The 14,184-nt window shown below is 31.3% G+C and overlaps 1 protein-coding gene across 1 annotated transcript in view; it reads left to right on the forward strand.

Annotated features, from left to right (window-relative positions):
* The window catches only part of LOC139485660 (uncharacterized), a 32,725-nt gene extending 20,235 nt beyond the window's left edge, over window positions 1-12,490 (forward strand). Inside the window, exons 2-4 of the mRNA XM_071270288.1 lie at window positions 2,790-3,026; window positions 7,214-7,346; window positions 10,863-12,490. Of these exons, the coding sequence (XP_071126389.1) occupies window positions 2,802-3,026; window positions 7,214-7,346; window positions 10,863-11,911 (1,407 nt within the window). The 5' untranslated portion in view covers window positions 2,790-2,801 and the 3' untranslated portion in view covers window positions 11,912-12,490. The remainder of the gene's footprint in view (window positions 1-2,789; window positions 3,027-7,213; window positions 7,347-10,862) is intronic.
* Window positions 12,491-14,184: the final 1,694 nt, after the last annotated feature.

Consider the following 14,184-nt stretch of genomic DNA (forward strand, 5'->3'; position numbering starts at 1 on the left):
TCTCTATCTTAACGTACTCGTTCCTGTTTATCATCTGTTAATTGAAAGAATCTGACAATCCATCATTTTGATTCAATATCACGATTACAATTTTGACTTATTCGTGTGGCAATTTAAAAAAAACCAATATCAAATACTGGGTGTGAATTTGTCGCCAGCGTTTGACTTTTTAAAAAAAATGAGGTGTTTGAATTAAAAATAATAAGATAAAACCAAAGTTTTATTTTGATTAATTTTCCTTTCAGTTCTTTATGCCACTGATATGCAACGAAATTTTAATAAGGTTTAACCTAGTTTTGACTTTCTGTTATGAATTTTCCAATGCGATCGATGTACTAGTATTTACTTTCTTCCAGGTGTAATGACAGGTACCACTAACAGCTGTTTGACTATTTTTAAAATGACAGTGTTGTAAAAATACATTATATAACAAAACGGGTTTTAGTATCACAATTTTTATCTTAATTATGAAAGGGATTGGCAATTTCATTTTACAGATAATACACAGGAAACAGTATGTTAAAATGAAGGTCATCTCTTTACAATTGCACTCATTTTGGATTTTAATACTGTTAAATATGAATAATGCTTCTATTGACATGTGCAACATTATTGTTACGAAATAATTACAGAAGGGATACATTATTCAACCGCAAGCAAAGTTAATGTAAGGATGTTTCCGTTATATGCATAGTGATATATAATCATTAGAATTATTATCACATTCTTTATATTATCACTGTATTATCAGATTTAATAACTCATTAATCATGTAAATATAATGCTTATTATGCTGAATTATATAATTAGAGTTTATTTTAGCGTTTTATCCTATTGCATATCTTTTGAAAGAAAATTAAAATCAACACCTTTTCATTCATACTTTAGTTTAGTTATTAGTGCATAAATGAAAAGTATCATACCTTTTTTGTATGACTGACACAGTAGAGATGGCGTCATAGGATAAAACAAAATTCTGCGGATGGGCGCAGATTTACGATTTTGTATCAGGCGACGGGGTTTTAAAAAACGCAACCTTCAATCAGTTGTCACATTAATAGAAAATATTATGTCCAGATTTCAGGGGTAAAATGCAATGCAACATGTCTTATGTTAAACCGCTCAATTTTAAACTATAATTTTCCTTTTGCTCTCGTCCTTAAAAGAAAGAGCGATCTTTACCTTTAACAGTCATTTTAACAGATGATATTTTTTCTGTATAGGCGTTTAATTCAAAGAAATATGCATTACTTTTTTAAGGCAATATTTTTTTTATAAAGATAGCTTCTGGTAACAATAAACTCCTAATGGATAAGCATTTTTTTTTTAATTTACTCGCTCCACAATGATAAGAGTCTTAAATGAAAGTAGATTCGGCCATGTCTATCCAGCACAGGGGCCGTTTCCGCAAATATATCATGTCAATTTGGCCCCTTTTAAAGGTAACGAACAATACTTAAAATATTTAGTATAGTTAAATATACTTGGATGCAAAGAATAAATGATAAAATATTTTAGACTTTACATTTATGAATTACGGAAATATCTGAAGCAAAATTGAGAATAGAACTAAGAATGTGTCAAAGAGGACAGCAACCCGACCAAATAGAAGACAAAAACCGAAGGCCACCCATGGGTCATCAACACAGCGAGAAAAATCTGTCGGGGTTAAACATGTTTTGTGGGCTCTCAACCCTCCCCTTAAACTTCTAGCCAATGTAGAAAAAACACACAGCAATCCGCACAGTAAAACTCGGTTTAAAATCTGTCCGAGATTGATGTCAGATTAGGTAACAAAAGACACTAAACAAAATGACAATGATACATCAATTAACAAAGGACTACTAGCAGTTACTGATTGGCAAGTTCCAGACCTAAATTTAACTGATTCAAAGATTATGTCTTCAAAATATGAATATCAAACAGAATTCCTCCCGTTAGAAAACACATAACCTGTATCATTCCAACAAATGGTTTTAGATTAAATATGTGTTTATTTCTGATGCAAAGACCCTATAAGTGTATCAATACTAAAGCCAAACTATACCATCGTTAATGACCTGACAACAGTATCGTTACTATATCCTTTCTTAATAATTAGATATAGGAAGATGTGGTGTGAGAAGTCTGTTTAAAGGTTTTCTAAGCTTTAAGGGTGAATGTCTACATTTTTGTGCTTTGTCAAGAATATTACCATAACAGATTGGATGTGAAATACCTAAACATTTTAAGATGTCTACATGTAAATTTATATTTATGAATGATGTCCTTGTAACAATGATAGAATTTTGTATTATTAATTTTTCAGTGATATATATATATTTCATTCGTTAAAATCTAATACGTTGTGACAAACACGAGCAAATCGAAAAAGTTGAGATACATGAACAGGGAACGTAACCATCTAAAAATGAATAATTAACATTAGTAACATGATTTATTACGGTCATAAATATCTTCATCTGTTTCAGTTTTCATATACCCTGGGCTTGGAATTTACCATCTTGCATTCAAATGAAAGTAAATTAATGCATATTGTTGTTTTTCCATTTCCTGATAGATAGAGGATACATGTACCTATACAGAAAATAGTCAAAATTACTAAAATGAGCTCATAACTTTAAAGAATCTATTCTTAAGCCAGAATCCATTTGATAGGTCTTGTTCATCTTTTTTCAGTACTTGTCGAGTATGAAACGTTTATAAGATGTCCAATGTTGAAAGAATATCAAGGTTTTTTCCATATTATAGCAAAGTGCCTTTAGAATACGTTTTCATATATATTTCAGACAAGTGAAAACATGTGGAACATGTGGAATACAATTAAAAAACACCTATTTCAAAAATCATCGTTTACACCGTTAGGCAAGGAAGATAAAAATGACAAGGAAGCAACTGGTAACTATTACAGTCATTTACCATCAGTTGAGGTGAATTTTTCACAAGATGATATCTCAGTGGAACAAAAGGACAGGAGAGATGATTCTTCAAAAAACTTGAAAACACATTATACATGTAGTAAAGATGTAAGTTGATTTAAAACACATAATTTAGATTATATATCAAGATAAAAGTTCTTATTTTGCTATTAAATTTCCTACATGTTATAAACCTTCTTCAGTTGTTTCGCTATAAAAACCTCATGGTTCATTAATTAATAAAATGTATCATAGAATGAATGCGACCATCTTCAAGTGGAAACCAGCTATGCCGAATAAATTATGAATTATAAATTGAAAACATGCAACTTTACTGCAAATATCTGAAATTAGCTTCAGGCTAACATTAAATGAAATTATTATTCAAAAAATGTAAAAACGGTCCCAAAATTTTCTATCCTAAATTGAATTGTTAAACAATGTAATTACGCATGGTTACAAGGTAAACATAAGGCGAAGAAAAATTACAGAACAACGTTATAATATTCCAATTAACGACTCTTTAATAAACATGTAACTATGTACGATATTATAAGATATATTTACATTGTAAATACCTGCGATATCAGATGAAAGTTTTTTTTAGTATGAAGATTTATTCATACAAATGGATAAATAAAATAACTTAATATATCCCCTTTCAAAATTCAAATTGAAGGGAAAGATTTATAAAGATAATAGCAGTAAACTAAGAAAATCTACTATACTCCTTTTGTTTACTATTATAAACGATATAACATTTTGGGCGATACACTATGAAAAGCACGGTAATTCTAGATCCAAAATGCACATTTTTTTCCTGGAGAATCTGCTCTCGAGCACTAATACCTTTTTTTGATATATAGAATATAAATAAATAACATATTTCATGCTTCAATTGTTTGTGTTTACTACTCTAACTACACTTCGTTAAAGAAGCAATAGGAAATAATTATCAAAGCTCACGAAAACAAATATATCAGCTAGGTTTGAGCATTCCTGGTGAACGTTAATCCGGAAAGGCTTTTTTGGAAGTGTAAAAGTAGCATGTGTGTTTTTTCTCATATTTAATATGGGAGATCCATTCAACTGCGAATGATTTTCGTGTGCCATCAGTGCAGGTGCTATAACTCATAGTCAAGTATCTTTAACCGGTATCTGTCACATTATAAATATCTGGCAGTCTCTGTATATTGTGTTACATATATTACCTTTAAAGATGAAATGAAAAGTGCATCTAAGGCAGATCTATATATCGAACCTCTCAAATAAGGTTGAATGGTTTAATTTGTCGGTATATTCTATTACAATTACCATGTAATGCACAAAACAGTATAGCATATTGAAAATGAATGTATTATTAATTTTATCATTTTCCATTTTATAACAAATTTGAAAATTCAAATACGATATTTATTTCAAAATTAATGCAATTATAGTTATAAATCTATGTCTCAAAGGACTTTAAAAGTGTGTATTGACTTCGTTCACACTTTATGTAGTAAATTATGTGTGAACTTTTGTTCTTTATGCAGTATATGCCAATATTTGTGTTACAGTATATTATTTCATCTAACACCTAACTTGGTTAACGTCCGTAAACAGGTTCATAATATATTAAATAACAGTATACTCTCGTTATGAGGGATACTTGCATGCGAGTTTGGTAAAAACCTGTTGATCAAATGGTATGACCATTTTGCAAGACCTAGGCCTTTTGGTGTCAGACCACCAATTCAAATCCCAATCTATTCAACCAAATTTTGTTTTCAATTTCCGGAGTTTTCAATTTTTTTACCATAATAAAATTGAGAATGGAAAGGGGGAATGTGTCAAGGAGACAACAACCCGACCATATAACAGACAACAGCAGAAGGTCACCAATAGGTCTTCAATGCAGCGAGAAATTTCCGCAACCGGAGGCGTCCTTCAGCTGGCCCCTAAATAGATTTATATACTTGTTCAGTGATAATGAGAGCCATATTAAATTCATATTATACACAAGAAACTAAAGTTTAAAATAATACAAGACTAACAAAGGCCAGAGGCTCCTAACTTTGGACAGGCGCAAAAAAAGAGGCGGGGTTAAGCATGTTTATGAGATCTCAACACTCCCTCTATACCTCTAGCCAATGTAGAAAAGTAAACGCATAACAATACGCACATTAAAATTCAGTTCAAGAGAAGTCCGAGTCTGATGTCAGAAGATGTAACAAAAGAAAATCAACAAAATGACAATAATACATAAACAACAACAAACTACTTGCAGTTCACTGACATACCAGCTCCAGACTTCAATTACACTGATTGAAAGGTTATGTCTTCATCATATGGATATAAGGCACAATCCCTCCCGTTAGGGGTTTAATATCATACCGTCATAACATATATGAGAAGATCACAACCCGTGTCATGCCAACAAATGGTTTTTAAATAAATGTGTTTAGTTCCGATGCAAAGACCCTATAAGTGAACTAATATTAAAGCCAAAATATGCAATCTTTAATGACCTGGCAACAGTATCGTAACTATATCCCTTCTTAATAAGTCTATTTAAAGGTTTTGTTAGCTTCGGAGGTGAATACTGACATTTGTGTGCTTTATAACGAATATTACAATAAAATATTGGATGTGAAATACCTGAACGTATAAGAAGTCTGCATGTTGAGTTATATTTACGAATGATGTCCTTGTACCGATGATAAAATTTAGTAAATGTTTTGACTAGTTTGTGATTTCGAAAACCCAGGTCTAATAATATTTCAGTAATACTTAAATTTCTCTCGTTAGAATCTAAAACGTTGTTACATACACGAGCGAATCGTTCATGTTAGGACACATACACGCCGTTAGATGGTGACAAGGGAAGGTCACCATCTAAAAATGGATAATTTACGAATGGAAATGAAAAATCATCTCTTTTATCATAAATTGTAGTATTAAGCTTCTCGTTAATGATATAGATATCAAGATCGAGGAAAGGGCAGTGGTCATTGTTAGTATTAGCTTTATTTAAAGTAAGTTCAACAGGATAAATTTCTTTAGTATACACACTGAAGTGGTCATTATTGAGAGCCAATATATCATCCAAATATCTAAAATTATTACTAAATTTTTGTATCAGATGTAGTTTCGATGGGTCTTTGCTGATTTTTGTCATAAATTGTAACTCATAGTAATACAAAAACAGGTCGCAATAAGTGGTGCACAGTTATTCCCCATTGGAATTCTGATAGCCTGACGATATACGGAATCTCCAAAGCGAACACAAATGGTAAATCTAGTAAAAATTCAAGGGCAGATATAGTATCAAAGCATGTCCAATTCACATCAGTTAAACTTCATAGAAACCAGTTATATCATGAATTGTACATGTATTCATTTCTACAATTCTCAACCAATATCTTAAGTTTTGGATGACCATTTGGAAGTCACGTTTTACTAAAAATGACCCCCTGTTAACAAGAAATCTTAAAAAAAAAGTATACAATGGAAGCTCATGAACAAGTAAATTTTGGGTCAAAATGGTCTAAATATATTTTTCTTTCACCCGAAGTTTCATTTCTACAAATTTATTTGTTAGTTTAAGTGAACAATGACATCAGAAACACTATTTTTGGCATAGAACTATTACATACTTTCTAAATTGGAGTGGATTAATTGGTGACCTGTTATCTTTAATACATTGTATTTTAAATGTTCGACTTTGAGTGTTCCTATTGAAGGTAAATTCTGAAACACGCTTCGGACGTATGAAATTAAAAGCGAATATACCTCTGCTGGTGGACTTTGAATCACCGGGGATATTATCAACTCAGTAGTCGGAACTTCGGTACTGACATGATTTATAACAAACATTTTTAACTCTGTCTTTTATAAATTTTGAAATCATCAAGAAACCAAGGTTTCAGCACCCTCAAACAATGTTTTGATTCGAATATCCAAGGCATCAATTACCTGAGCCGTACTTGGCACAACTTTTTAGAATTCTTGGTCTTCAATGCTTTTCAACTTTATACTTGTTTGTCTTTTTTTAAAACTGTTTTGATCTAGCGTCACTGATGAGTCTAATGTACACGAAACGCGCGATCGGCGTATCAAATTATTAGCAAGGTATCTTTGATAACTAGTTATGCAACTTTTTCGGTTTTGATCGTTCCTGAAATCCCGAAACACTTCGGACGCATGAAATTCATAACATGTTGTTTTACGATTTTTTAGGTAGATCTGATGTTATTTTCCTACGATTGATATAATGATAAACTTGGAATAATTTAGATTATTATTAATTTCAGGATAGCAATGCTAATAAACCAGTTAATATTCAGGTACAAATTGGTAATGGCAACATAATTGTAAATGAAGGTGATGACCATTTTCAACTTATATACAACCGAAACAGTGAAGAAGAGAGCAATCAATCTTCGGGTAATTAAGATTTTAAAAATAAAATTTTGTTTTCAAATGAACAAAAAAAAACACATGATAAATGATTTATAGTGTGTCCAGCGAAATAAAAACACCTTTTTGAATACTTCTCAAGAAATGTTCAATGTGTTTAAATATTTATATTGTAAATATATATATAATGCAGTTTTTCATAAATAAATTAAGAATCTATTATATCTTACATTCAATCACAGTGCCAATTATTTTACTTACTATGCATGCCTTTGGTACACCGAAAGCAAACATAAACCCAGAAAATGAAATACTACTGTTTTTCTATACTGTGACATAAAGATTAAATGAATCCATTTGATACCATCAATGCCATACTGAGTTGAAGTGAAAATATTTAATTAAGAAGTACTCTGTCCCAATTACTTATAGACAAATGGATCATGTTATGTACTAACCCCTATATGCTGGTTTGTCTCTCTTTGTAATTCTTTCAGATACACAACTTGTATCCAATCTCACCTTATTAAAAAAATATAGTTTACAATACCATTTTAACATATTGAAAAAAATTCAAGTCAATTTGTATTCATTTTATCCCAAATTTACAGCATAAACACATAATCAAGATTATTTATAATTATTTACATTCCATGCTTTATACTTTGTACTTGTTTGGCATTATAACTATTATGATCTGAGCGTTACTGATGAGTCTTATGTAGACGAAACGCGCTTCTGTCGTATTAAATTATAATCCTGGTACCTTTGATAACTATTTAGTGTATGGCATATTTTAGTTAAAAAATTCAAACCTTGTACTAATGCACTAATATGTTTTAAGATGATAAAGACACAGATGTTAAACAATCAAAACATTAACTATGCAAAATACACAGCATTAAGCAGTATAAAAAAAATAATTAAGTCCCTTGAGAGTATGCATTTCCAGAAATAGTCCATTCAAGAAGTAGAAAATGCAAAATTGATATGATTGATATAATTAAAGGTAGGATCTTTAAAATTAAGCATTTTTAATGTATTTGTTCAAAGAATGTTAACATTTGTTTACACAGAAGAGAATAAATTTTATCTAAACATATATAAAAAAGAAGATAGGGAATGATTGCCAAAGATAAAACTCTCCACAAAAGACCAAATGACACAGAAATTATACATTATATGTCATCGTACGGCCTTCAACAATGAGCAAAGCCCGTGCAGCATAGTCAGCTATAAAAGGCCCCGAAATAACAAATGTAAAACAATTCAAACGAGAAAACTAACGGCTTAATTTATGTAATAAAAAACAAATATGGAACAGTGGTGTAGCAGTACAACATAAAAATAAACTTTAAAAATCCGGTGAAAGAGGTTAAACTCATCAGATGGATACACACAGACATACTACACCGAGTGAAGGTGGCCGGGAACTTGTATAATCCAACAACAACAAGACAAAATAGCCAAAAGTGGGCCTCTTTTTTTTCCTTATATGGTCAACTTTAACACTGAAAGTGCTTTTTTTTGCCAAAATATTGCCTTACTTCAGAAGCAGTACATATTTATCTAGACAATTTCCAATTGTAATAGATTTTGTCTTGAGAAATACCTAAGTGAAACATTTGGGGAAAATTCATCTTCGCTAGCCAATGATTGCGATTCACTCCCCTCCTATCCACCCTTGGCACATTAAGCCAACATTTGTAATAATAATAATGTTGCGCCATCTATTGATTGATTAAAGTCACGCCCATTCCGAATACATTATGTTTGACATATGGTAGCACTTGAACTCTCTTCAGTGTTGCTTAGTCTATTGTTTTCAACGTTGTGTTGTGTGTTCTATTATTTGTCTGTTTTCTTTTTCTTTGTTAGCCATTGCGTTGTCAGTATATTTCCGATCAATGAGTTTGACTATCCCTATTATATATTTTGTCCCTCTTGTATTAAGTGTTAATAAGGTATGAGTACTGTTGATTGGTATTTACAGAGCCAAATCTGGTATTATTGTTCTGTGTTCGAAAATAATGATTTTTGGTATAGGCTCACTAGCTTTGATTTGTAAATATAACGTGTAGTTAGCTTGTTATCAATATTACGCCTCTTTCCATACAAGTTTTAGATGAATGCTGTCTGCCTTATTCTTCATGACGATCTTTTATTCATGATTCATTTCGTCAAACAACTAAAAAAAAAAGAGAGGCAAAAGACAACAAAGGGACATTCATCTTCATAAGTCGACAATGAACTGACAACGCCATGGCTTAAAAAAAAGACGAACAGACAAACAATAGTACACAAAACACAACATGGAAAAATAAAGACTTAGCAAAACACATACCCCAAAAAAAAAGCTCCGGAAGGGTAAGCAGATCCTACTCCACAGTTTGCACCCTTCGTGTTGATCATGTTATTAAAAAACCGGTAAATAGTTTAATTAGGTAGGTCAAATTCGTGAAAAGGGAAGGGTGTTGTTCTAAGTTTGTAATAATGAATAATCATCAAATGACAAAAACAGTATTTGATTTAAAAGTTCCAAAATTTCGATTAATCAAAATTTAAATATTTTGATAAATTCATTTTAAAATATTAAATGATTCAACTAGAATTTGAATAAAAATACGAGCTCAAAGGAGCAAACGTGCATTCGGAGCGAACGGACTCGATACCCTTGGTTATGGTATTTATGCCCACCGTCTTTTTTACATCAACCTTGTGAACATTTGCAAGCCTTTTCGATAATTTGGAAGAAAATATGTCAATGTGTTTTATAATTTATATTGTAAGTATACACACTACACATAAGTGAATAAAGAAATGATATAGCATACCCTTACATCCAATCACAGCGCTCCTAATTGGACATCTCGCACATGACTTAATTACACGAAAAGCCAACCTGAAACCAAAAAATGTAATAATACTTTTTTTTCTTCAGATTGAGGATTAGTGAATTGATACAATATTCCCGTGCTTGCATTTCCTATCATGATTTTCTTGATAGAGGGTTGCTGCTCACAAGGAAGCTATTAAACCAAGAGTTCCAAATGGTGAAGTTGAAATCATCCCTTCGTAAATTTTACGGACGCCATCACGAGTTGGTTGACCGTTATGGAATAACCGTTTCACAAATGATATCGGATATGTTCCTTACGTCGTAACTACAATCCCCTTCCCTTTCATGAATGTGACCTACCGAATTAGACTATTTACCAGCTTTGTTATCACATAAGCAACACGACGGATGCCACATGTGGAGCAGGATCTGCTTACCCTTCCAGATCACCTGAGATCACCCCTAGCTTTTGGTGGGGTTCGTGTTGTTTATTCTTTAGTTTTCTATGTTGTGTCATGTGTACTATTGTTTGTCTTTTTCATTTTTAGCCATGGCGTTGTCAGTTTATTTTAGATTTATGAGTTTGACTGTCCCTTTGGTATCTTTCGTCCCTCTTTTAGTGAGCGTGTGAGGTCAGTTTGTAAATATGTACGAAAGTGGGTTTGATTATACATATGTATAGCAAATTTATTTTGTTCTTTCAGGTTCAGAGGAAAATGCTAAGATGCACGAAGAAATAAATGATCTGTTATTTGAAGTTGAAATAAATCAATATGATATGTATCAGTTCTACGAAAATGAAATAAACAGGTTATTTGTATGTAAAATCATGAAATGCTCATCCAGAGACGAGATACAGACACAAATTACATCCTTAAAAAAAGAAATGGAAACGTATGTTGATAAACAAACCAAAATAATTGTGAAGAAATTTCGAAAGGATGTTAAAAAACGCCATACAAATCGAGAAAAGTCAGAATCGATAGAAAAATCCATCAAAGCGAATAGTGTCAAGTTAAAAACCTTATTTACAGAAAAATTTTCTACAGTACAATTTAAGCGGGAGCGTGAATTAAAAACATCCAAAAGACTATCTTTCAACATAAACTATGATGAAATTAAAAATGGTAATTTTTTGGCAACAGTGGTCTATGATATAATTGCGAAAAGAACAACAGAATTCGTAAAAGGACTTATGCCTCTAAAAGTTCAGACCTATATAATTAAACATTGTTTTAATTTTAGCAAAGCAAAGGTTATGCAAGAGGTTCAAATTGGACTAATAAGACGGAAATGTAAAAATGATCTGAATGGTTATGCAAAGCACTGGTTAATGAAATATACCGACAAAAAACTGTTTTGTAAAAGGGGGTGCAGAAGATTACATCATTATGCACAATTTGCAAAAGAAGAAATCGAGCTTCTCTTTAGAGAAGTTAAAATTTGCATTGACCAGACAATCAAATGTTCGCTTACCTTTAAACAGTTTTGTAACTGTTTTCTTCAGTACAATCTTCCAATTTCGTTTGAAGATGTATCAGGGCTCCTGCGAGAAAGTGAGGACAACATTTGCATGATATCATTTACCTCAGCCTTGCTTAAACAATTAGATAACATAGATGTAATTTTAGATCAGTTTGTTTCTACTGATGAAACAAACATTATTTGGGTGGAAGATCCTTATACTAAAATTACTGAGATATTGTGGGGATGTGTCCATAATTGTGATATTTGTCATGAGCATTTAAGGTAGATTCATGGTATACAATCCCAGTACAAAATCGGTTTAGTTATATGCCCAAAACTGTAAATTTAGAGACAGATTTGCAATTTAGTTGTCAAAGTGATATAGTTCTCTTCATTTTAAATCAGAATTTGATTTTAAGTAAAACTTATGCATGTGAAAAATGTTCCTTTGTTTAAATGATTTACATAAAATATAAGATCAAAGTGACTTCTTCAGGAGGTATGAAATTTGACGAAAATCTGAGCTACAATGTTATCCACGCAGAAAAATTAATCACTATTGACAACAACCGAACATTGAAGACAAAATGTCGGATATTTTTCTTTGAATACGTTTTAAACATGTAGCACTTTATCTTCATAAGAAGTATCAATATGAACAATGCTTGGTAAATTAAATTTTGTTTTATTTATACATACTGATTCATCAACCATATGAAGAAGAAAGAGGGATTTTTCAATAGTTTGTTTCAAATTAAAATAAATACGACAATCATGTTTTTATGAAGTTATAAACAGATTTGTATTTTATTTGTAATTTCATGGTTAATGATCTTTAGCTATTGTTTAAAGTTTAATGTCTTAGTAGTAGAATTGTTTTTGTCCTTTGCCTAAATGGAGAGAATATGTTAACTGTGTGTTTGATATTTGATTTGTGTATTTTTGTCGATATCAACTGCTATTAACAAGATTTATTGTATGTTGCGGTGTAAAAATACTGACCATTTTATGGGGTTGGCAGTGGTTCGCCGGCCTAGATGTTTATCCGCATTACGTTTGTGTCTGTTCCAAGCTTGTTGTTCAAACTGTTTTGTTGTTTTTTTTGTACATAAATAAGGTCGTTTGTTTTTGTACACGTTTGTCTAATTGTACATTTTTTCATGTCAGGCCTTTCATCGTTGCTATTCGGTATGTGTTTTATTCTATGTTGAAGGCAGTACGACGACCTTAGTGTCTAACATTGATGTCTTTTATGCACAGTTTTTCATTAACTTGTTTGTTAAAGTAAACCTCAAGTGCACAAGTCCTCATGATTTCTTTTGAAATTAACTCTACCATTAAAGTCCATTTAGACGAAAGGAAGAATGTACGACAAGCAAGATATTTAAAAAAAATCAAATTTTCTGTTGGTTGTTTTCAAACTGATGTTTTTGTTTTAAAACAAATAATGATAATAAATAGATATCGTTTTATCAATATTTAGACGCGATCCATTCTCACGGAGATACTTTGCGATAAGATGTCAGTTACAAATAAGTTGATGAGATTGAAATATATTTTCAAGTACATCTATTGTTTACATATAAAAAAAAAGATGTGGTATGAATGCCAACGAGACAACTATCCATGCAAGTCACAATATGTAAAAAGTTTACAGTTATAGGTCAAAGTACGGCCTCCAACACAGAACCCTGGCTCACACCGAACAGCAAGTTATAAAGGCCCCAATTAGACTAGTTTACAGCAATTCAAACAGGAAAACCAACGGTCGCATCTATATAAAACACGTGAAACGAAAAACACTTATCAACCATGTATATTTAGGTTTTTTTTTCCCAAACGCTATATCTTAGAGTGATTTTTGGGGCGAAAAATCTCCATGCGTATGACTCTCTAATGGCATTTTACTTGTCACTAAAATGATTATTTATTGTAAATATGCATTTCAAAAATAAGAAATAATTGTACTTGTTTTTGCTTTTTTAGGGATAAATGTTTAAGTTCATGTCGTTGACTTCTGTCGAACAGTGCAATGATTACCCATATATTTTAACAATTTGGGTTTTCTGAGATGAAAAAATATCATTCTAAATCGTAAATTTTACAAATTTCCAGACACATATTCAAATTTGTGTTTACTTTCTATATACTGTTTCATTATCTTTATTTAATGACATTATATATACTTTGTACCAAAAATAATGACTATAATTATGGGGTCACTATTTTACCAGAATTCTACCAATTGGCTTATTGCTGTGTTCACGTCATACACTGAGGATAAAGGTTAAATTCTATATATAAATCGATTATGTTTTATTGAGAGGGGAGATCAAAGTTGTTATTGTTATGTTTTTGTTACTTGTCTTTCTTACAACAATCATATATTTTCCAATATGAGCTCTTAATATCTGCACCAAGAATCCAACAATGTGTTCAAATAGTAGATTATAATGTTTGTATGTTTTATCTTTACAAAATTCCGTAATGTGTTCATTTATTACAGCTTTTTTGTTATTTGATATAAGACGGGAATGTGTTTATTTTTAAATAAAAATG

Source organism: Mytilus edulis, chromosome 8 (genome assembly GCF_963676685.1).
Source record: "Mytilus edulis chromosome 8, xbMytEdul2.2, whole genome shotgun sequence".
NCBI classification, from domain to species: domain Eukaryota; kingdom Metazoa; phylum Mollusca; class Bivalvia; order Mytilida; family Mytilidae; genus Mytilus; species Mytilus edulis.